The 24,198-nt window shown below is 46.4% G+C and overlaps 1 protein-coding gene across 3 annotated transcripts; it reads left to right on the top strand.

Moving 5' to 3' along the window:
* The first annotated feature begins 1,543 nt into the window (after positions 1 to 1,543).
* On the top strand, positions 1,544 to 23,968 carry C7H2orf72 (chromosome 7 C2orf72 homolog). Of its 3 annotated transcripts, none has more exons than XM_061637551.1 (3): positions 1,544 to 2,420; positions 8,941 to 9,057; positions 15,093 to 23,968. In XM_061637551.1, exons 1-3 carry the CDS (start codon positions 1,742 to 1,744, stop codon positions 15,182 to 15,184), a joined length of 888 nt encoding a protein of 295 aa, XP_061493535.1. In that variant the 5' UTR covers positions 1,544 to 1,741; the 3' UTR covers positions 15,185 to 23,968. The 3 variants fall into 3 exon arrangements, with proteins under 3 accessions (XP_061493535.1, XP_061493533.1, XP_061493534.1); XM_061637549.1 differs by having other exon boundaries at positions 1,544 to 2,453; XM_061637550.1 differs by having other exon boundaries at positions 1,544 to 2,368; positions 15,093 to 15,181.
* The last annotated feature ends 230 nt before the right edge of the window (positions 23,969 to 24,198 follow it).

The raw sequence follows: 24,198 nt of genomic DNA, 5'->3' as shown, positions 1-24,198 counted from the left end.
TTCACTAGAAAAGACCATAATGCTGGGAAAACAGAAGGGAGTAGGAAAAGAGGAAGGCCAAACAAGAGATGAATCGATTCCATAAAGGAAGCCGCAGACCTGAACTTACAAGATCTGAACAGGGTGGTTCACGACAGATGCTACCGGAGGTCACTGATTCATAGGGCCGCCATACGTCGTAATCAACTTGAAGGTACATAACAACAACCACAACAAATGATGCTTCTGCCCTTGGAACACAGTGCACAGTTCTGGTCACCTCACCTAAAAATGACATTGACAAGGGGGAAAAGGTTCAGAAAAGTGCAACCAAAATGATCAGGGGGATGGAGCAACTCCCCTGTGAGGAACGGTTGCAGCACTTGGAGCTTTTTAGTTTGGGAAAAGTGAATAGAGGGGACATGACAGACGTGTGTAAAATTATGCATGGTGCAGAGAAAGTTTTTCCCTCTCTCATAATACTAGAACCCATTAGAACTGTGGAATATCCTGCCACTCGATGATGGCCACCAATTTGGCTGGTTTTAAAAGGGGGGTAGTTCATGGAAGATAAGCCATGATGCCTGTGTTCTGCCTCTACCACTGAAGGCCTCTGAATGCCAGTTGCTGGGACTCACACGAAAGGAGAGAGATGCTGTGCTCTTGCGAGGCTGATGTTCTTCTGGACTACCCCTAGGCACCTGGCCGGCCACCGAGGGGACAGGATGCATTTGGTCTGATCCAGCTGGCCTCTTCCTCCATTTTGGCCTCTAGCCATGCTCATTTTGACCCCTGGCCTTGCCCACTACTTGCATGTGGTCTCCCAAAGGTTGCTGATGAGGGCATGCTGCCTTCTGGCTGAAAAGCCCAAGTTTGGCTCAGCCTCTGCAAAATGCATGCAGCTAGTACAGCATGCACAAAACCTTTGGGAAGCTCTTGGGGGTTTTCTCCCTGAATACCTGTCCTGCAACACTATGGCATGTAGCCCTGTGACTCTAATGCTGTAATTCTGTAGCAAAGCACTACAGTTTCAAGGTGATCATTTTCAAACAGCATCCGTTGCCTCCAGTGACTGTTAGGAAGTCCGTGTATAAGACTCATAATTAAGACTGCCAGGACTACAACTCTACCCACGTTGCCATGGAAATAAGAACTCTTCAACTCTGGGACTGCAGTCTTTTTTTGCACACATTGTACCACAAGTTGTGCTTCACTCAGCTGACAAGAAAGTGCCTGCCCTGCTGAAAGCTAGCAGGTCAGTCTAGCACTCTTGTCCCTGGCTTGCTAGGTTTCTGCGGGCAGGGATCTCTTTTCAAGTCGGGATATGCATTCCATCAGGTGCGCCTCCACGGTCTGCGGCTGGTAGGAGGAGCCTTCCTCGTCAGGAGGGCCCACAGCTCCTACTCTGAGAGAAGAAAGCCCAGGTTCAAGCCCCAGTGGCGTCTCCAAGGAGGGCTGCGAATGGCTCCTGCCCGAAAACCCGCAGGGCCACTGCTAGAGTAAGCAACGCTCAACTGGATGGGCCAAAAGGTCAGACTCCATATGAGGTGGGTGTTCCTACGTGCACGGATTTAGAGGACAACGACCAAGCGTGGCTTGTTCCTCCTCCTGGGGCGGGCGCCCAAGGGGAGCCACGAGTGAGGCCTGTCCTGGAAAAGGGGCTGGCCGGAAGAGGTTCCTCCTGCTGCTGTTGCTGCTGCCTCGCGGCCCGGCCAGAAGAGCCGTCGGCGGGGGAGGCGTGCCTGCCCGCGGCGTCCTCTCCATGGAGCCGGAGGCGCTGCGGTTGTTCCAGAGCCTGGTGGAGCGCGCGGGCGGGCGGCAGCGGCTGCTCCTGGTGGGCGAGGCGCGCGAGGGCGAGGCGCCGCCGCGGGCCCTGCTGGAGACCTTCGCGCGGGACCTCTTCGCCGAGCCCGAGCTGGGCAGGGAGCGGGAGCAGGAGCAGCCCGTGGCGCGCCGGGTGCGAGTGTGCGTCGGCGGGGGTTGCCGCGTCGGCAGCGGCTCTGGGCGGCCGTGGCTGGCGTGCCCGCTCCTCTTCGTGCTGTTCTGGGCGAGCTCGCTGGTGCAGCCGCGCTGGCGCCGGGAGCGGCTCCGCTTGCGCGAGATCCTCCGCGACGTGCGGAGCCACTTGTCCTCCGGCCGTCGTTTCCGCGGCCCGGCCGCTCCGGCACCCGTAACCTGGCCCGCCGTGGTCGGCGTGGTGGTGATGCCGCCGCCGGGAGAGCCGCTGCCGGCTTGCCACGCTGCGGAGCCCGCGGCGCAAGCCGAAGCCGACGCCCGCCTGCAGCTGGAGGCGCTACTGGCGCAAGTCTTCCGAGAGCGGCGCCCGGCGGCGCAGGAGACGCTGCAAGCCGCCGCCTACAGTCCGGGGGGCGCCCCGGGGGCCAACGAGGTTAGGGTCGCCGCCTGCCGGGCGCTCAAGGCCGCCCTCAAGCTCCGCGCAGGTGTGTGGGGCGGGGGTGCTCAACGGGTTGCCGGTGAGGCGACTTCGGATTCCATTCGTTGATCCGGATTAATTCCACCCGCTTCTTGTATCAGTCTCTAGCTAATCTACCCAGCTAATCTATTTTTATCTTTATATATGTGGTTTTCTCTCTCCCCTCCCCGCTTATTTTATCCTCACAACAACCCTGTGAGGTAGGTTAGGCCGAGTCACAGTGCCCAAAGACACCCAGTGAGCTTCCTGGCTAAGACGGAATTTGAATCCGGGTTTCCCAGGCCCTAGTCTGACACTTTAACCACTACACCACTCTACACATATTTCAGTCACTGGCAATCACACTACATGGGTCAGTGTGAAGGTTGTGCTTGTCGCCCCCCCATCTCTTAATTATTATTTTTCTCACTAGTACTTGCAGGTTTCTTTCCTCCCGGAACAGGGTTGCCACATCTCTTTTGTGACCTTGCACCTGTGCCTGTGTGTTTGGTCATCCCCACCTTCTTTTTTCTTGGCCTGAAATTGGTGGTAGAAAATACCAGCATATGCTGAATTGTCTGGTTGCCATAAAAGACAGAGGAGCTGAGCCAAGAAAAAAATGTGGCAATCTGAGTTACTCTCTTTTTTTTTTTTTTTAAAGTGGCTCAACCTTTTGATGAAGATGCTGGTTGCTGGCCTGGAGGAGAGTTAGGCATGGTTGAGGGCGGGGAGAGAGCTAGGCATAAAGCTCCCATTTCTTTGGGTAGGTTTTCAGTTCCCAGCTCTGCTAGCAGCTTTCAAGCCTCTTGGCTTGGTGAGTATGATCGAACTCGTGTCTGCAGCCAGCTACTCTTCATCCGCCTGAATAGAAGCTGATAATCCCGTAGGGCTTCTTGGCTCTAAAAAGGAAGATCTGTCTGTTTTTCTCTCCCCCCAAAATTGGGCCCAAATAAATCCCATTCATATTTACTGACCCACCCCAGTAAGTTCAGTAGGGCTGTATAAAATTGCAACGTGAAAATAGGTGGAAGCTGTAATAAATCAGGATTGTGGCAAATTCCATGTTGCATATCAATATGTGTGAAGAAGCCCTGGTTTTTGGAAGGGGGATTCAGATAAAAAGTGGGCTGAACTTTTGTGCAGAGGAGCAATTGAAGGAGGGGGGTGGGAGGGAATAATTGTGAGCCTGAGAAGCTAAAGCAGCCACAGTGGTCAATAAGAAGCAGGGGGGGGGACACCACCTAAATAATAAAGGTATAGGCTGATGGGAGTTGTAGTCCAAAACAGCTGGAAGGCGCCATGTTGGTGAAGGCTGATCTACCAGCTGGTCAGATATCTTTTTTGTGTCTACTCGTCTGACCATTGCAAAACAAACGTTTAACAGGATAAAAGTTACACAAGATAACATTAACTTTGACCCAAATAAACTACAAGGTAAACTATAAATATCAAATTTCCCTGGCAGATCACAACATGCCCCTTTTTAAAAGGAAATAAATCAGAATGAGATATTAAAATAAAATGGCAATGCATAAAATGAATGTGTGCAAATCTGAATAACATTTAGAACAAACTTAAAATTCTGACTCTCTTAAGAATTTCCCTCATCTGATCGGTTACTGCAGACAGAAAATATGCCATCTTCCCAGCTGTGTATTTTGTATATCTTGTCCTCCCAGAAGAAATTAGACTCATGGTCGGACCCCATCTCTCCCTAAAATTTGGCCCAAGTATTGGTTTCTCAACACATTAAAGAAAGATCAATATGTATGTAATAAGTGCAAGTTTTTCAGCCTGGTTTAAACCACAAGGACCGGTAAATTCAGAACATGACATATTCCGAATCATCCTTCTAAAATTGCTAAAAGCAATTAACTTGGATTTAGTAAAGGCCATCTCTGTTTCTGCAAATCCAAGTGGTTCTTAGGGCCTGAGTAAAAAATGGGCAGGAGGGAGAAGGCTAAACAGCCCTCTCTTTCCCTTCCTCCCCTTGCTGCTTTTCTGCTCTAAACCGTTTCCTCCCAAGGCAGCTTTTCTGTTTTTTTAAAAACAAGCAAATGAGCTTTGAGACTTCATTCTGTGCTTTTGTGCTTGATGTAGCTTGGCTCAGGCAGCAATTTGACAAGGCAGCAGATTTCTTGGCGTGCCCTTAATGGTGGAGAAGAGGGAACAGATCTGACCCCACATCGCACAATCAGCTGGATCCTTCTGCGCAAGCCCCACAGAAGCAAACAGACGTGTTGCTTAACGAATGCTAATTTACACATGTAGCGTAGATTAACCTGTTAGGGCAATGAAGCTGTCGTCCATGACAGGACCCCAGCTGGTCTTTGGACTGTTAGAGATTGTTGCTCTCCATATGCCTGGGTTTTGATGTCTGTTCCCTTCTGCTGGGTTTTTAAAAATCTCTGTAGTTGGCTTGGGACCGTTTGCATCTCCCACAATGTTGACTGAGGCTTGTGAGTAGTGTTCTAGCTAGTCATTCCCACGGCTTGGGCAACCACTCTGCTCCCAGGAAGGTGTGCTGGCACCAGTTATCATTGGCTGCTGACCTTTATGGGTGAAATGGGTGGTTCTTGCTTTACCGGCTGTTTTGCAAAACAATGCTTGCTGCTTGCAGATGTAAAACCGTCTCTGGTATGGGGAGTGAGCCCACAGCTTTGCAGCAGAACTGAAGGAGGGCTGGGATCTCTTCTCAATCATTCCAGAGTGCAGGACACGGAATAATGGGCTCAAGTTGCAGGAAGCCAGATTTCGACTGGGCATCAGGAAAAACTTCCTAACTGTCAGAGCCATATGGCAATGGAACCAGTGACCTAGAGAGGAGGTGGGCTGTCCAACACTGGAGGCCTTCAAGAGGCAGCTGGACAGCCATCTGTCGGGAATGCTTTGATCTGGATTCCTGCATTGCGCAGGGGATTGGACTTGATGGCCTTATAGGCCCAGGGCCGGATTATCCATTAGGCTTAGTAGGCTGAAGCCTAGTGGCCCAGAGCTCTTGGTGCCCTGTGCAAGAGCTTCCGAACCGCCCGTCATCCCCCCGCTTCACTTACCTTTTTCTCCGCTGTTTTTTGTGGTTTGCCATCAATCAAGATGGTGGCTGAGGTTTCCCTAAAAGGGGCTGAAGCCTCTGCCACCATCTTGATTGATGGCAAACCTGCGCGTGCAGTGTGCGCAGCCACAAAAAAGCGGAAAGGTAGGTGAAGCGGATGGGATGGGACGGGATGGCAGGCAGCTCAGAAGCTCCTGTCCTGCAATCCCTCCTGCGGCTGTGTCCGCAGATCTGCCTAAGAGGAGAAGGGGACCCCAAACTCCAATCAGCCTAGGGGCCCTCCTCAGCTTAATTTGGCCCTGTATAGGCCCCTTCCAACTCTACTATTCTATGATTCTCTGAATAGTGGCTTTGCTCGCAGACTGTCCCTGGTTCAATCCATGACGTCTCTAGTTAAAAGGATCAAGAAGAATAAGGGTCACCAACCTTTTTTTGGACCAGTGGGCAGTATGGGAATTTTGAGAAAGTGTCATGGGCACCAGTCACAAAATGACTGCCGTAGGGTTTGTGGCATAACACAAAATGGCGACCACTCTTAAAAGTGCAGAAAGAGGTAGAACCACAAAATGGGGCAGGCATGCCCCCATCAGCCCCCCCTCCACCTCTCAATGGGGGAAAAGGTGCACCACCATGGTCACTCACAAAGAGAAGCTCTTTGCACCTCTCCTCTGTTGAGAACAGACAGACAAGCAATTTGCAGACCATAGGAATAGGCACACTCAGTGGCATCCAATGTTTAACCTAATCAGAGACAGTAGACCCATTGTAGTTAATAGACACCACTCACTTAGGTTTGTTCATTTCAATGGGTCTACTCTGAACAGGAGTTAAATACAGACCATTAGTTTTGTTTTTGCAGAGATGCTTATTGTCATGATGATCAGTTTATTTGCATGCCTATAACAATTCAAAACACACTAGAAACAATGATAAATAATATACTATTGGGCCGAGCAAGGTTCTGGTTTTGGTGTACAAAGCCCTATCCAGCTTGGGACAGGATACCTGAAAAACCATCTTATCCGTTATATACCTAGTCGATCACTGCACTCTGCAGGTGAGGGCCTCCTGCAGATACCATCTTATCAGGAGGTCTTCCGCACAACATAGGAAACAGACCTTTAGTGTTGTGGCACTGACACTTTGGAATTCCCTCCCCTTATATATTAGGCAGGCGCCATCTTCCAACAAGCATTTTAAGCAGAGACCTTATCCCAGTCTGCATCTGTGTTGTAACTGCTTTTGAAGATGTTTTTGTTGTTATGTGCCTTCAAATCAATCACGACTTATGGCAACCCTATGAATCAGTGACCTCCAAAATGTTTTTAATATGTTTTAAAAGATGTTTTGTTTTAATATATTTTAACTTTTTTTAAAAAAAATATGTTTTAGAGTGTTTTTAGTGTTTTTGTTTGCCGCCCTGGTCTCCTACTGGGAGGAAGGGCAGGATAGAAATTTTATTTATTTATTTATTTATTTATTTATTTATTTATTAACAACAACAACAACTGCAGTAAAAAAACCCAATCCATACAACGTTGTGTAAAACAATACAAATAAGCTAACCTAATTTAATAGCCTAAACCAAACAACATTATATAAAAAAAATACAAATAATTAAATAATTGAAACTATAGAGAAGAGAAAATGGTGCTGATACAGAAATGGAGGAATAGCCTACAAAACATCACGTTTCTTGGGGTCTTGATCAGTGTTTCCCAAGCGTGTTCCAAATATAGCATATCCCAACCTGATCCCTTCCAGATGTTTGACCATCATTTCTGACCCCTGGTGATACTGCCTGGGGCTGAAGATGGAATCCAACAACTACAGAATAGCCAGTTGGTATCATAGCATGGGTGACAGCTGAACTTTATGAATTAAAACTGGAAGACCTCTCTATTCTTATTCCTGATAACATGTAAGAGCATTGCCTCCTCTCTGGGTTTCAGCATGTGACTGATCTGGATAGGGCTTATTGAATAGGAGGCAAGTCCAGAGTAGTGACTCACACAGGGAGACAATGGGCACCCTCTTCTGAGAGGGCAATTCTGTGACATGTCTGCATTGGGTGTGCTGCAGTGCCCCCTGCTGGAGAGAAGCATCAGCATGAACTTTCACCCTTCCCCCAGCAGACAAGAGGCTGACTGCTCTAGCCTTGTTTCCTTCCAGTGAATTGTGCAGAGATACAGTGGGCAGCCTCCTCTCTGGGCAGGTATACTTCGGGCCCGATCCTCAATCCATTTATTGTGGCATCAAACAGTTCAGAAAAGGGCAACCAGCATGAGCAAGGGGATGGAGTGGCTCCCCTGTGAAGAAACATCTGGGGTTTTCTCGTTTAGAAAAAAGGCAAGAGAGGGGAAGGGACGATAAAGGTGTATAAAATTATCCATGGTGTGGAGTGATGATTTCCAGCTTCGATCACTTTGAAAGAAGCTTTGACAAATCCATGGGGGATTAAAGCTGTCTGTGGCTACTAGCCACGATGACTTGCATTCTCCCTTCACTGTTGGAGGCAGCGTGTCTCTGAGTACCACTTTCTGAATTTTACCAGGTGCCCGTATGATGTAGTGGCCGGTGGACTGTGTTTGCTGGAAACATTAAGTTGGAGTCTTCCCCACCATGACATTTCCAGTGCATCTAGCCATGCTATTTTCAAGGTCCTCTTTAACATCTTACTCAGGTTTGAGAAGACGCCCCAGGGGCCAATGAACCATCTAGACCAGGTCTGGAGACTCACTGAAAATGTTACTGTTTTAAGGGATGTTGTGGCCACCATCTTGATGTGTGTGGCCCCATCTTAATGTGCCTGACACACCTCAGCAATCTGCTTAGCACAATCTGATTGCATCGGTCTGCTCTTTACTTGGCTCATCCCCCATGGGGAGTACTCTGCTGACAAGTCTTCAACCAGTCCTCTAGCTCCCGGGGCCAGGTGTTCCTACGGGTTTGAATGGCTTAGCAGGAAACTTAGCATTGTTCCAGCTTAGCATCAGATCAGGTCAGGTCCTGCTTGAGGGCTTCCCTTTGGGGCACCTGGTTGGCCGCTGTGAGAAAAGGGGGCTGCACTTGGATGGGCCCCCTTTGGCCTGATCCCGCAGCCAGGCTTCTGGTGTTCCTAAATGGTGCGCCGGAGCTTTACTAACTGCTTTAGCGAGTTCCTCCTGGGGTCATGGGGGAACTGAGTGTGAGACTGATTTGGGCAAGGGCCATAGCTCAGTGATAAGAGCGCTTGCCTTGCACGCAGAAGGTCTCAAGCCCAGGCCCTGGCAGCATCTCCAAGTAGGGCTGGGAGAGACTCCTGGCTCAAAACCTTGGTGAGCTGCTGCCAGTCAGTATAGACAATACTGAGCTAGATGGACCAATGGGCCTGACGTGGTATAAGTCACTTTCTTATGTCCCTCTAGTTTCTCACATCTGCAGTGAGCCAAATTACTCCTTCTGTTGGCACTGTGTCCACCTGATCTGACCTCTTGCTCTCTTTTCCATGTCAAAGATGGGGCAGAAGCCAAGGAGCAGAGGCCCCCTGCCTTCCTGCAGTGTCTCCCCTGGGGCAGAAGGAGCCGGCGGAAGAATGGGCACCTTGGTACAGATGCAAACAACTTGAATGAAGGTAAGGCAGCATGTGGTGTCGTGCAATAGAGTAGGTGCCTCTCGTCACCCAGCTCATCCACTGTGGTTTTGACATGGGTATCATCCACTGGGGAGTGCAGAATTGGATTCCTGATTTTGGCTTAAAAGCCTGCAAAGTTTCTAGCACTCATGGTGCCTGGAACTGAGCAGGCAGTGCTGCTGGCGTTGTATTTTAAGAAGGATATTGGCAAACTCAGTGAAAAAAGTGGATAAGAGAAAGATCAACTCATTTGAAACGTGGTGTTGGAGGAGAGCTTTGCGGATACCATAGACTGCGAAAAAGACAAATAATTGGGTGTTAGAACAAATTAAACCAGAACTACCATTAGAAGCTAAAATGGTGAAACTGAGGTTATCATACTTTGGAGACACAATGAGAAGGCATGATTCAGTAGAAAAGACCATAATGCTGGGAAAAACAGCAGGGAGTAGAAAAAGAGGAAGGCCAAACAAGAGATGGATTGATTCCATAAAGGAAGCCACAGACCTGAACTTACAAGATCTGAGCAGGGTGGTCCATGACAGATGCTCTTGGAGGTCGCTGATTCATAGGGTCGCCATAAGTCGGAATCGACTTGAAGGTGCATAACGAAAACAACAAATTTGATTTATATCTCACCCTTTCTCCCAGCAGGAGCCCAGGGCAGCATGGTATAGTTTTATTGCATACAGTGCTTTTTGGGGGGAGGGGGGACAGTACTCACTGGTACAAAGTACTGGCACCTCTTTTTTTGTTGCCCATGGCAACCATTGTCTGCTGGCACTCACACCACTTTCGTCAAGGTATGAGTACCCGGCACCTCAATTTTTACCAAAAAAAAAAAGTGCACTGATTGTGTATATTAATATTGGGACAAAGGACACCCCCCCTTCTTCCAAGCTCATAGGCAAGCGTGGAAAGATCTGTCTGGATAGCTGCCAGCTCTTGGAGGAAGTGCTCTGCCTGTTTAGACAATGCATGTACACACTGAGACGTTCCAAGGCACTATGTCCGCTTTGTTTGCCGTGGCGTGTGATCTCTGTTGTTACTGCTTGTTCCGCGTTATGTAAGTAAATAAGCAGTGCAGTTCCGTCTTCACTTGCAAACCTGGCAACACTGAGCTGATCAGCCAGTGTCTGTTAATGGTTTTTTGGGGGGGGTTAGTTTTAATTCATGAGAAATTAACAGGACTAGTAGCTAACACGGGGGCCTTCGGGATGTCATTGGATTACAGTTCCCATCAGGCCCGGCCAGTGTGGCCAGAGGGCGGGGGATGATGGGAATTGTAGCCCAGAAAATATGGAGGTCACTAAGTTGGCTTTCTTTGCTGTAGGCCAGCTAGTCCAACCCCTGCTTAAGATTCGAACACAAGGAGCTGGGTCAGTCCAAAAGCCCATCCAGCGCAGCACCCTCTTCTCACAGAGGAAGCCCAAAAGCAGGACCCAGAGTGCAACAGTGCCCTCCCCACTTGTGATTCCCAGGCCACATTCACACTGTACATTTATTCCACTATTATTCCATTTTAAACAGTCATGGTTTCCCCCAAAGAATTCTGGGAAGTGTAGTTTGTGAAGGATACTGAGAGTTGTTAGGAAAGCCCTAGTCCCCTTACAGACCTGCAATTCCCAGAGTTCTCTGGGGAAAAAGGACTGACTGGGTCTCCTAACAACTCTCAGCACCCTTCACAAACTACACTTCCCAGGATTCTTTGGGGGAAACCATGTCTGTTTAAATTGGAATAAAAGCGGAATAAATGTACAGTGTGAATGTGGCCCAGTGACTGCCATTCGGAGGGACGCTGCCTCCAGCAATGGAAGGAAAAAATAGCTTGCTTGATGCAGGAAATCTAGAGCTGGGAATTCCCAAGAGGTGGCAGACCAGTCTCTGTGTGAAGACCTCCACCCCCCCTCCCCACAGCCTCTGGTTTCATGAATCAAAAGTTGAACAAGTTAAGAGTGAGAGGGTGGGGTTGAAGTCTGTCCTGCTCTGGGGCTGGTCCTGGGGGGTAGAACCCATCTGCTTGGATTCTTTCAAGTAGCCTTGAACAAGGGGGTTAATCCTGAGTGGGGAACCTTTGGCCTTCCAGAACTGGCTGAATGGCATCTCCCATCAGCCTCAGCAAACATGGCCAATGTCCAGGGATGATGGGAGCTGTTGTTCAGCAACATCTGGAGGGCCAAAGGCGCCCCACACTTCAGATAAATTAAACTTGCTGGTCCTTCCACGCAAACCAAGCAGTGAGAGAACTTGGTATCCTGCCTGTGTAATCCTGCACCTTGCTACTTTCTGTCCTAAGTTTCTGCTGTGTAGTCATCTACTTAACTCATAACTGGGTGTCAGGTTTTGCAAAGGGCTGCTTATGTTACTTGGTTAGGTAGGAAAGGGTGTGTTGGGGACTTTGCATGTAGACTTGCCTGTCGTCTTGATAGAATTAGAGAGGCTGATTTGATTAGAGAAGTAATTGAGAAATGAACATAACAATGTTTTCTTTTAACCTGTCCTGGGATCTTCTGGTACAGGGCGGGTAAGAAATCAACTCAATAAATAAATGGAAGAAAAAATCAATCATTTAACATTTAATCATTTAACAAGATAAATCCCAGTGTGTTCAATTACCCTTTAAGGGTAAAGGTGCATAGAGTTGCAACCTACATTGCCAAACAGTCAAACATTTTTTCTGTGCTAGGTTAAGACTTTTTTTTTAATGCACCCACGCTTGGGTGCTATTAAATTAAACATACATGTAACTGGCCAATTGCCAAGAAAATCCAACGTGGTCACATTTGACTTCAAAAGAGGAAACTTCACAAAAATGAGGGGATTGGTAAAAAGAAAGCTGAAAAACAAAGTCCAGAGGGTCACAACACTCGAAAATGCTTGGAAGTTGTTTAAAAACACTATATTAGAAGCTCAACTGGAGTGCATACTGCAGATCAGAAAAGGTACCGCCAGGGCCAAGAAGATGCCAGCATGGTTAACGAGCAAAGTCAAGGAAGCTCTTAGAGGCAAAAAGTCTTCCTTCAGAAAATGGAAGTCTTGTCCGAATGAAGAAAATAAAAAAGAACACAAACTCTGGCAAAAGAAATGCAAGAAGACAATAAGGGATGCTAAAAAAGAATTTGAGGAGCACATTGCTAAGAACATAAAAACCAACAACAAAAAATTCTATAAATACATTCAAAGCAGGAGACCATCTAGGGAGACAATTGGACCCTTGGATGATAAGGGAGTCAAAGGTGTACTAAAGAACGATAAGGAGATTGCAGAGAAGCTAAATAAATTCTTTGCATCTGTCTTCACAGTGGAAGATATAGGGCAGATCCCTGAACCTGAACTAACCTTTGCAGGAAGGGATTCTGAGGAACTAAGACAAATAGTGGTAACGAGAGAGGAAGTTCTAAGCTTAATGGACAATATAAAAACTGACAAATCACCGGGCCCGGATGGCATCCACCCGAGAGTTCTCAAAGAACTCAAAGGTGAAATTGCTGATCTGCTAACTAAAATATGTAACTTGTCCCTCGGGTCCTCCTCTGTGCCTGAGGACTGGAAAGTGGCAAATGTAACGCCAATCTTCAAAAAGGGATCCAGAGGGGATCCCGGAAATTACAGGCCAGTTAGCTTAACTTCTCTCCCTGGAAAACTGGTAGAAAGTATTATTAAAGCTAGATTAACTAAGCACATAGAAGAACAAGCCTTGCTGAAGCAGAGCCAGCATGGCTTCTGCAAGGGAAAGTCCTGTCTCAGTAACCTATTAGAATTCTTTGAGAGTGTCAACAAGCATATAGATAGAGGTGATCCAGTGGACATAGTGTACTTAGACTTTCAAAAAGCGTTTGACAAGGTACCTCACCAAAGGCTTCTGAGGAAGCTTAGCAGTCATGGAATAAGAGGAGAGGTCCTCTTGTGGATAAGGAGTTGGTTAAGAAGCAGAAAGCAGAGAGTAGGAATAAACGGACAGTTCTCCCAATGGAGGGCTGTAGAAAGTGGAGTCCCTCAAGGATCGGTATTGGGACCTGTACTTTTCAACTTGTTCATTAATGACCTAGAATTAGGAGTGAGCAGTGAAGTGGCCAAGTTTGCTGACGACACTAAATTGTTCAGGGTTGTTAAAACAAAAAGGGATTGCGAAGAGCTCCAAAACGACCTCTCCAAACTGAGTGAATGGGCGGAAAAATGGCAAATGCAATTCAAGATAAACAAGTGTAAAATTATGCATATTGGAGCAAAAAATCTGAATTTCACATATACGCTCATGGGGTCTGAACTGGCAGTGACCGACCAGGAGAGAGACCTCGGGGTTGTAGTGGACAGCACGATGAAAATGTCGACCCAGTGTGCGGCAGCTGTGAAAAAGGCAAATTTCATGCTAGCAATAATTAGGAAAGGTATTGAAAATAAAACAGCCGATATCATCATGCCGTTGTATAAATCTATGGTGCGGCCGCATTTGGAATACTGTGTACAGTTCTGGTCGCCTCATCTCAAAAAGGATATTATAGAGTTGGAAAAGGTTCAGAAGAGGGCAAGCAGAATGATCAAGGGGATGGAGCGACTCCCTTACGAGGAAAGGTTGCAGCATTTGGGGCTTTTTAGTTTAGAGAAAAGGCGGGTCAGAGGAGACATGATAGAAGTGTATAAAATTAGGCATGGCATTGAGAAAGTGGATAGAGAAAAGTTCTTCTCCCTCTCTCATAATACTAGAACTCGTGGACATTCAAAGAAGCTGAATGTTGGAAGATTCAGGACAGACAAAAGGAAGTACTTCTTTACTCAGCGCATAGTTAAACTATGGAATTTGCTCCCACAAGATGCAGTAATGGCCACCAGCTTGGATGGCTTTAAAAGAAGATTAGACAAATTCATGGAGGACAGGGCTATCAATGGCTACTAGCCATGATGGCTGTGCTCTGCCACCCTAGTCAGAGGCAGCATGCTTCTGAAAACCAGTTGCCGGAAGCCTCAGGAGGGGAGAGTGTTCTTGCACTCGGGTCCTGCTTGCGGGCTTCCCCCAGGCACCTGGTTGGCCACTGTGAGAACAGGATGCTGGACTAGATGGGCCACTGGCCTGATCCAGCAGGCTCTTCTTATGTTCTTATGTTCTTATTGGAAGGCGATATCTGTCCCTCGCTGGCTCATTGGATTTTTTTAATTGCTTGCTATTTTATCTTGATCGCTTGTGATAATTTTAATGTGGAAAATATGTACTTAGGGGAGGGGAGATGGTTAACGTAATTGCCTTTAGCTATCACTGTTAATACTTGTTTACAATGTGAGTCACTTAGAGACCTTTGGCTAGGAGGCAAAACATAAATACTGTACAATTATAGTAATATAATAGATATGGACAGTGAGTATTGTCCTCCATGCAAATACTTGGGGAATCCCACAGAGAAATACATTGTTTCTGATCTTGAAAGTGTAATGCTGTATTAAGGTCATGAAAACTGGGTGTTCCCCATATTTTTTTCCAGTAAGTTGTTCAGTATTCTGTGAAAGAATACTGGGAACTGTAGAAGCTCAGAGGGGTGGTGAAGTGCCCTTGTGTTCCCTAGATGCCTGCATCAGGTTTCTGGGCATCCAGGTAATAACAATTAAGAACATAGGAAGTGGCCTTCTATTGACACAGACCAATGGTCCATCTCACTCAGTATTGTCTACCCTGACCAGCAGCAGCTCTCCAGGTATTCACGCAAGGAGTCTTTCCCAGCCCTACCTGGAGATGCCATCAGAGATTGAACCTCTCTGTTGTAAACTGCCCAGAGAGCTTTGGCTATGGGGCGGTATATAAATGTAATAAATAAATAAATAAAAATAAATAAATAAACGGGGCCTTCTTTATGCAAAGCAGAGGCTCTGCCATTGAGCTACGTCCCTTCCCCAAGTTCATGGTGAAATAATCCTGACTCCTCCTCACCCTTCAGTTCCTTGGCTTTGTTGGAAACCATGATGGCTAAACACACCTGAAACTGGATTACCTTTGTAACGGACATGTCCTAACTTTGTTTTCCATTCCCCTCCCCCCCGCAACACAGATGGCTTGCAAGACCCAGAAGAAGGTGTAGCTTTGACCAACGTGGCACCCAATGGGAATTGTCAAGAAACCTGTGGAGGGGCATCCAATTAAGAACTACTGGAGGAATCTTCTAATTGCTGCTATATTGGGCTGAAACTGCCCTTCCTCTGCCCTGAAAGAAAAGGATCAAGGTCAGGGATCTTCCCAATACACAGTTTGGGGACACCACCTTGAAGTCCACCTGTTGGCTCTTTTGGAGAAGCTACTTTCCCTTTGTTTCAGTCCAAGAACCTTCTTATAGCAGGGCCCACAGAGGCAGCTCTGCTTGGTATCAGCCAAGTAAAGACGGGTGACTTTCCCCACCAGTATCTACACTGGAACGATGTCAGATGCTTGAGGCTCGCATTTGGTGGGTCGCATCATTTTCACGGACAACAGTGGGCATTGTACTACAGTGCATGAACATCTTGTGCTTACAGAGTTTGACATCTTGGGGTTTCTTATTTTAATGGAATCATTCTCTTTAGATGTGAAATATGTGGTGGGAAAATATTTATGAGCTTAGAAGTTGTTATACTTGGGAGGAAAGAGAGGAACAATTCTGGTGCTTTAAACAACTTCTCCCTCTTATCCACCTTGAATTGTGTTTACCACTGCAAAGAGGGTCTGGCCAGATTCTTACTGTGTGGGACCATATGTAGCAAATGTGGGCACACTCACATCTCTAGTTATTTTTGCACTTGTAACGTACTGTGGACCTTCTACAGATACTATTCAAGGCTACAGCACATTTTCGGTAAACAGGGCCCAAAGTATGTATTACATATCTACTGCCCTCCTAGGAGAGCATTCCTAGAAGTCTTCCTTCATGGGTCTGTCCTCTTTTTCTATGATTTGCTTAAATCTTGGGGGTCTTGGGAGCAGGACCCCATCCCATACCTGCAGAGGCAGAAAATAACAGAGCTTAGACAAATCTTCAACATCCACAAGAATGTGTTGGAGCCCCAAAAACCTGTCATCCACAGAAACCTCTGAGAATCTTGTTTCTAGTCTTCTGGAAGGAAATTATATTCCTCCTCTGAACAAAATAACTTCATTGAAAGGGGCACCAGCTGGATTTTGCTTGTTAGGTTGCTTTTCGCTACAAGCAGTGACTCTTTAGCAGATTATTGCTGGAGGTTTTTGTAGCTCGTGCCTTCTCTGGGTCCAAACATGAATGGGTGAAAACACAGCAACAGAGAAGGAGAGATTGTCATCACTTTGTTGTTGTTGTTGCTAATGGAGCTACTTGGTTTGCTTTACAGGAATCCCGGGTGGGCCCTTAGTCAACAGCCTGTGATAACAGTCTGGAATCCAGTGCTTCTTGTGATCTAACATTTAAAAATATCCTATTCCCTGTGAACTGTTTGTACTATAGACATGTGGGCAGTGGAGGCTGATCCATTAGGGCAAATGGTGTGTGCCCCCCCCCAACCACAGCCAGCCCTCGCCTACCTGCCCTCTTACAGTCCAGTCCAGGGGCTGATCCCCTTTGTCATTTTCCTCCTCAGTCTCAGTGTTGCTCCGCGTAGAACTCAGGAGGGAGGAGGAGGAGGTTGGGGACACAATTAGAAATAATTGGCTCTGCCTCTGATTGGCTCTGGCTCCACCTACTGTTGGGCTCCTTGCCTTCCGCCCTGGCTGTCCCAGTGGGTGCCAGCCACCACTGTATGTGGGCAGACGTCTTAAGATCTTGTAAGCTAGTGCATGTTATAAAAATTGCAACAATGACAAGAACACACTAAAATTCCATGTGTATGAATTGCAGCTGGTGTATGCCTCAGTGTTAGAACTCAGTTATTTGATTTTTTAAACCCTGATGGGTTTTGCAAATTTTGCAGCACAGTCCTATGGAAGTGTTGGTGGAACTTCTCTGAGGTGCATGTGTGTATTGCATTGCAGCCCAAATCTTCAGTTTAGCTAATATTACTGTCATGAACCACTGTCTGGTTCAGTCCCAGGACCCAATTCCCAAACCCAGGGTAATTGATCCTGGCAAGGCACAGACCCGTGCCTCCCTTACCAGGGCTCTGTAAACCAACACCAACCCTGCAAGGTAGGTAGACTACCACCACCCCTTAAACTGGTCACCCACTCTTGGCCAAGGGAAAACACAAAATGCCAGAAATAGACCTGCCAAGGATTCCAACAGACAAGAGCCAAAGGTGCACTCTTTGTCTTAGAGCCTTAGACAAAATATCCAGTTATATGGTGGTAAAGTAGCCAAGGTGCTGGATTCAGAGCCACACTACTCCTGCACTGAACACACACTGGTAAATAAGAAGTAGCTTTGTTAAATAAAATATAAGTGCATAAAAATAGCAATAAAATTATTCCTTAAAACCCACACCCTGGAGGACCAGATAGAATATAGAGAGTTACAGTCACAAATAAAACAACAAAACTGTGTAGCCTGTTCTATACATACAAAGAGGTAAACACTTCATGGTTCCACGTCTCCCTAGAGATGTATAGTCTGGAAAACGGAACCCCACACAGATAACACCAATAGGCATTATGGGACCCAGGGGAAGAAAGGCTAAAGTTTGAATCCTATACTTACAGGGAAATGCCCAGCAACAGCCAGAAATTAATTAGCCAGTCAGGGGGCTTTCAGATGATGAAATGCTATTTGGAGTTTGCGCGCCTAACAGTCACATACTCCCCAAACCTTCCCAGGCTTTTCTGTGGTCTTGATGTACCAGTCTCCACTGATCAGCAGGTGTTCTTGCTTGCAGCCTAATTAACTAGCTTCAGCTGCCAGAACTGCCGAGTCATACCTCTCACAAGCCCCATTTTGAGCAAGATGTTTCCCCCCACAATTCTTTGCCTCTGAGCCATTTTAGAAATCAGGCGTTCTTGACAATTACAGTTTCTGCTTTTGCCATGGTTGCCATTTTGTCTTTACCTAGGTTCTGTACAAAACTGTGCTGCAGCTGGAGATTAGAGTTTTTGGGGTGTGTTTTTTTTGTAAAAATTCAGTTTCTGATGTTAACAGGTGATGTAGATTTTCTGGACAGCTTTGAATTGGCAAACTTTTGGAGGAGCTTTCCCATGAAATTTAAGCTAATTTGCATTGGAAGCTTTACTTGTTGCCCTCCATAGTGGTCTTAATTTAGCATGGCTGGTTTGCGTGTGTTTCGTAAACCAAGCCAAACACTTTGAAACTGCCAAGATTGCCTAATCCAGTATTTTCAGTTGGCATCCATTCATTTTTTCTAATGAACTTATGAAATGGAAAAACTTTCTGCTGAAAAATAAAGTGCTGGGGAAAAAATTCCACCCGACATCACTGATATTAACCATTTTTAAACAAATGGTGGCAGCTAAAGAATTACTTACAGGCTGTGCTGGGCTTTCATTTGCAAGGCATGCCTCGCGACAGCTTCCCCCAGCCTGGAGCCCTGCAGATGTACAACTGCCTGTTTTATCTGTGGTAGTTCTTAATTTGCAATGTTTGTTTTTACTAAATTTTTGTTGTAAATTGTGGCTTTAATATATTGTGTGCTGGCCTTGGGACTCTTGGGTGACAGGCAGACTACAAATACCCTTCAATATTTATGGCTGCGCTGGCTAGGGCTGATGGGAGTTCTAGTCCAAAACATGTGGAGGGCCAGGGGTTCGGGAAGGCTTTCTTGGGACATCCCCAGTCCTGCAGTGAACAGCAGCCTGTGTCAGGGGTGGTGAGACCAAGGCCACATCCACACCAGACATTTATTCTACTTTAAACAGTCATGGCTTCCCCCAAAGAATCATGGGAAGTGTAGTTTGTGAAGGGTGCTGAGAGTTGTTAGGAGACCCCTAATCTCACAGAGCTACAGTTTGCCAAAGGTTTAATAGCCACTTCCTCTTCTCAGAAAACTCTGAGAATTGTTGCTCTGTGAGGGGAACAGGAGTCTTAATAGCTTTCAGCACCCTTCACAAACTACATTTCCCAGGATTCCTTGGGGGAATCTAAGGGTGCTTTCACACTGCACTTTATTCCGTTAGTCTGACAATTTCTTACCTGGTAATTTGTGCATTATATTTGACCCTTCACACGAAGCACAAGCTAGCTCCAGAATTCTAGTGGAATGTAGTGGAAGTTCAGCGCAAATTTCCGTGATAAATGATACCAGAAATAATCTGCTAGCTAGGCTGGGAACCCGGAAGAAAGCTGGAGTTCTTCGCTTAGTTTCAGCTGCTCACATGACAGACATCCCAGCATGCAGTGCGTTCCCGCCCTTTAGTCAAGCAGGGTTTGGGGTGTTTTTGCCTGATGAACGCTGTACCGGTATTCCGGCATTGGCAAAGATAGCAGCAGCATTTCCCCCATACACCCCTGTCTTAATACAACTAAAACAATTTTAAAAGTCAGATTGAATTGAATTGAATTGAAACTTTATTTTTACCCCCGCCCTTTTTCCAAACTGGAACTCAGGGCGGCTTACAAATAGAACTTACATGTAGTTAAAAAATAGAAAAACATACAATTAAAATACAATTAAACTATGCACAACCTTAAAACCGTAAAAGGCACTTAAAAATCTAAACATAATTTAAAATAATAATATGAAACAATAAAACAAGCCTTGTAAAACCCAATCCTAAACACCTTCTATCCCAAAAGCCTGTCGGAATAAAAAAGTCTTTACTTGCCGACGGAAGGATGGCAAGGAGGGGACCATTTGTGCCTCCCTAGGAAGGGAGTTCCAGAACCTAGGAGCAGCCACCGAGAAGGCCCTATCTCGCGTCCCCACCAATCGCACTTGCGAGAGTGTTGGGACTGAGAGAAGGGCCTCTCCTGAAGATCTCAGGGCCCGGGCAGGCTCATATAAGGATATACGGTCTGACAAATAGCCTGGACCTGGGCCGTATAGGGCTTTAAAGGTCAAAACCAGCACTTTGAATTGTGACCGGAAACAAACTGGCAGCCAGTGGAGCTGTTGTAACAAGGGAGTTGTATGGTCCCTGTAACCAGCCCCTGTTAATACTCTGGCTGCAGCTCTTTGTACCAGTTTAAGTTTCCGAACAGTCTTCAAAGGCAGCCCCATGTAGAGTGCATTACAGTAGTCTAAACGGGATGTAACTAAGGCATGCATCACCATAGTCAAACCAGGCATTTCCAGGAACGGGCGCAGCTGGCGCACTAGTCTTAACTGAGCAAAGGCACTCCTGGCCACGGCTGAGACCTGGGCCTCCAAGTTCAGAGCTGAGTCCAGGAGCACACCCAAACTGCGAACCTGTGTCTTCAGGGGGAGTGTAACCCCATCCAGCACAGGCTGAATCCCTATTCCCTGATCTGCCCTTCGACTGACCAGGAGCACCTCTGTCTTGTCTGGATTTAGTTTCAGTTTGTTCGCCCTCATCCAGTCCATCACTGATGCCAGGCACTGGTTCAGGACCAGGACAGCTTCCTTGGCTTGAGGTGGAAAGGAGAAATAGAGTTGGGTGTCATCCGCATACTAAAGGGAGAGGGCTTGCATGATGATGGGACAAGATCTTAGACCTACACAGTGGGGAACTGTGCATGGGTGTGGGACGAAAACAAGCCGTGTGAAAGACCGTTGCTCGAAATGCCGGTATATCGGCTGAAAAGGTACTGCAGTGTGAAAGGGATTTTAGAAATTGGGACAGAAGCACTGTCTTTTTAATCTGTTAAACGTAACGCAATCAGCCCCATATGTGAAAGCAGCCTAGGACTGTTTAAAGTGGAATAATAGTGGAATAAATGTCTGGTGTAAATGTGGCCTAATTGGCTTTTGAGACCCCTCCTCCTCTGCTGCCCCGTAAGTGCAGGCCAGCCACTTTGCTTTTTGCTATGCAGTTGTCTTTGCTGAAATAGGATAAAATTTACCTACCTCAAGAGGGGCGTTAGCCGCACAAACAGGGCATGGGTGGCTGGGCTGAAATTATGGAAGGTGCAAGGCTGAGGGGGAGCGGATTAGGGAGGGCCCCAGTCTGGCAAGCTCTCCGATGCGCGCGCGCGTGCGTGCGTGCGTGTGAAAGAGTGAGAGAGAAAAAGCGTATTTGAACCCTGCCCCTCGGTTCTTAGTTGTGCAGTGTTCTTGCACAATTCAGCGGGTGTGGATCAGAGCTTGGCAAAATTATTGTTTTGAACGACAACTCCCATCAGCCCAGTCCAGTGGCTATGCTGGCTGGGGCTGATGGGAGTTGTAGTTCAGAAAAAGTAACTTTGCCACGCTCTGCTCCAGATGTTGAGTATGCCACTATGTTTAAGGATTTTGGTAGGTACCAGATTGTTTCCCATCCTGATACGGTAGTGATGGGAGAAGTAATATCAAAAGGAGAATTCTGCCAGGTGAAATGCAAAGTTCAAGAACCCCTTTGAAGAAATGGTGATATCTCTTTGAGCTTCATCGCGCACACACTGACATATCCTTCATTGATATAACTGAATTTGCCAGGATTCTCTCTGTCTCTGACTGCCATGCAAATAGAAATACAGGGCCCCACTCATACAACGGGTTATGTTCCGGACCCCCGCTGTAAAGCGAAAACCGCTGTAAAGCAGAACTTATTGACTAACATTGACCCAAATGGCGCCCGATGGCAAAAAAACGCCGTAAAAGCGGAACAAGCGCTGTAAGAGCGGGGCCTCTCTGCAATTGACAACCGCTGCATTAGCAGAACGCTGTAAAGCGAAGCTCTGTAAAGCGGGGCCCTACTGTAGAACAAATGTACAGTACCGTAGAGAGAGAGTTTGTACCTCCTCCGTCCCTGCCAATGGAACTCTTCTGTCTCTTACCAGATGTGATAAGCAAAGAATTTAGATAAAGCCTCTCTCTGCATCCCTGTACTAAGGGAAACCTAACCCTGTTGTGTTTCTGCCTGCCCCACAGATGTCAAAGGCACAGGAGCCTTGGCAATGAAAAATATGGCAACCCTAAAACTAATTCCTGGGGTGGAGATAGGGACTGTGCTTCACAGCATAGCCAAAATGACTTCAACCTCTAGGAATCGAAGGTAACCTCCAAGTGCTCATTCCAAAGAGTTAATCTGCAAAAAGAGTCCTTGTTCCATATTTCCCTATATTATAAAGCAGGTCTTTCAACTGGTCTTTTAATTTTTAACATTTTTTTTTAGCTTGAGCAGCCACGAATGTAGTTGTCCCAGCCATTAATCATCATAGATTCACAACTGCTGAAGTTTCTTTTAGCTATATATCCATACAGACATGCTAACTCATCCTCCAGTCAGGAGTGGGTCATACCCCCATGCTCATTGGGTCTTGCATCCATTTGGATGGGATTCACTTGTCCTCTACATAGCACACGCACATCCTTCTTGCCATCGGTTGCGTTTCTTGACCTGTTGTGGTTTGCTGCGTACGTAGAATACATTGGCTTGTATTATCCAGTGTAATGCTAACAAAATTGCTGCTTACTCATAAATATGCATTACCCATCTGCAGCACCACCAGCAAAGTGCTATATTCCTTAAGCGGCTGGGGGTAAGGGGTGGGCAGTAGTTTAGTTAGTACAAAGATTTATGCTTGTGCTGTGGAACCTACCTCCGTGTGCTTCCCCTTAACCTGGCCTGGGATTTCCCCCAACCCTCTGGAGCAGATATGGGGAAGTCATGGGGCATGGGTGTGGGTGGGTGGCTTGGGGTAGGAAGCTGGGGAAGTTCCATTGTGTAAGTGTAAATCCTTGCGCTAACTGAACAAGTGCATTGGACACAAAGCCCTATGAGGAGAGACTGAAAGACCTGGGCATGTTTAGCCTGGAGAAGAGAAGACTGAGGGGAGATACGATAACACTCTTCAAGTACATGAAAGGTTGCCACACAGAGGAGGGCCGGGATCTCTTCTCGATCGTCCCAGAGTGCAGGACACAGAATGATGGGCTCAAGTTACAGGAAGCCATATTTCGACTGGACATCAGGAAAAACTTCCTAATTGTTAGAGCCATACGACAATGGAATCAATTACCTAGAGAGGTAGTGGGTTCTCCGACACTGGAGGCATTCAAGAGGCAGCTGGACAGCCATCTGTCGGGAATGCTTTGATTTGGATTCCTGCATTGAGCAGGGGGTTGGACTTGATGGCCTTATAGGCCCCTTCCAACTCTACTACTCTATGATTCTATGACACCACCCACTTCATATTCCCCCCTCCTGAGGAATGCCAATTCATATTTGGTCCACAAAGGTTTGTGCCAGATTAAATGTGGGTGTTCCAAATTTAAGTAGATTGGAGTGCTAAAAAGGTATTTAATTCTGACATGCTGGTTTTTCTTCCCCTGCTCCCAGTGTCCTTCATGCAGGCCAAGGAGTATCATGTTCTTCAAAGGGTTCTGAACAACCCGGCAGGATGGGGGGAGAGCTAAGACAAAGAATGGGGATGAGGATGGAATGAGAGAGAGAGAGAGAGAGAGAGATGGGATCCTTTGTTGTCTGACTGGCTGTAAGGTTGGCGCCTTTCCCTTCTGCCCCTCAGGAAACATTAATGTGATGGTAACATTAAGTTTCTCCATATTATTTTACTCTGTAATTGCAGCCAAAGTATTATGTGACATTTAACTTGGTGGGTGAGTTTGGGAACAGTTGTTATCTCTAATGTTTGAAGCAAAGAATAATTGATGGAATTTAAAAAAAATCTTAAATCCTGCCTCGTCAAAGCTCATTATTTTATGACCCTAGCCATCTTGTAACCTTCCCTCCCTTGAAATGTTATAGTCTTATGTCTTAACAATCGTATCTTATAATATGTTTTAACAATTTTATATTGTATTTTCTTATCCCATTTTATTGCATTTTATTCTTCTGTATATAGGGATAATCTTCTCTTATGAGAGTTTTATGTCTATTTTATGCTGGTCATTGATGGTAACAATAAAGATTTGTTTTTATTCATTTACAGTATTCAAACATTTATAGACTGCCTTTCGTATAAAGAAACAAGGCAGTTTACAGAATAAAATAAAATCCAAGAGATAATATAATACTGACAAAAACACAAATATGACAAATATCTAAAATTCCTAATAGAAACGGTACTGAAAACGAGTGCTCAGAAATGCCCTCATGCACAGAGTTATGTTTTAACTAGCTAGTGGAAAACCATTACCGTAAGCTACAATTAA

This window comes from Rhineura floridana, chromosome 7 (assembly GCF_030035675.1).
Source record: "Rhineura floridana isolate rRhiFlo1 chromosome 7, rRhiFlo1.hap2, whole genome shotgun sequence".
NCBI lineage: Eukaryota > Metazoa > Chordata > Lepidosauria > Squamata > Rhineuridae > Rhineura > Rhineura floridana.
Note: the sequence above shows the minus strand (reverse complement) of the source record. Positions and strands in the feature narration are given on the sequence as shown.

Excerpts from the sequence above, each read along its gene's own strand:
- C7H2orf72 (XM_061637549.1), top strand. The coding sequence starts at position 1,742 with ATGGAGCCGGAGGCGCTGCGGTTGTTCCAGAGCCTGGTGGAGCGCGCG. Across the intron at positions 2,454-8,940 it reads GGGTGCTCAACGGGTTGCCG|ATGGGGCAGAAGCCAAGGAG; the intron begins GTGAGGCGACTT and ends TCCATGTCAAAG. Across the intron at positions 9,058-15,092 it reads TGCAAACAACTTGAATGAAG|ATGGCTTGCAAGACCCAGAA; the intron begins GTAAGGCAGCAT and ends CCCGCAACACAG.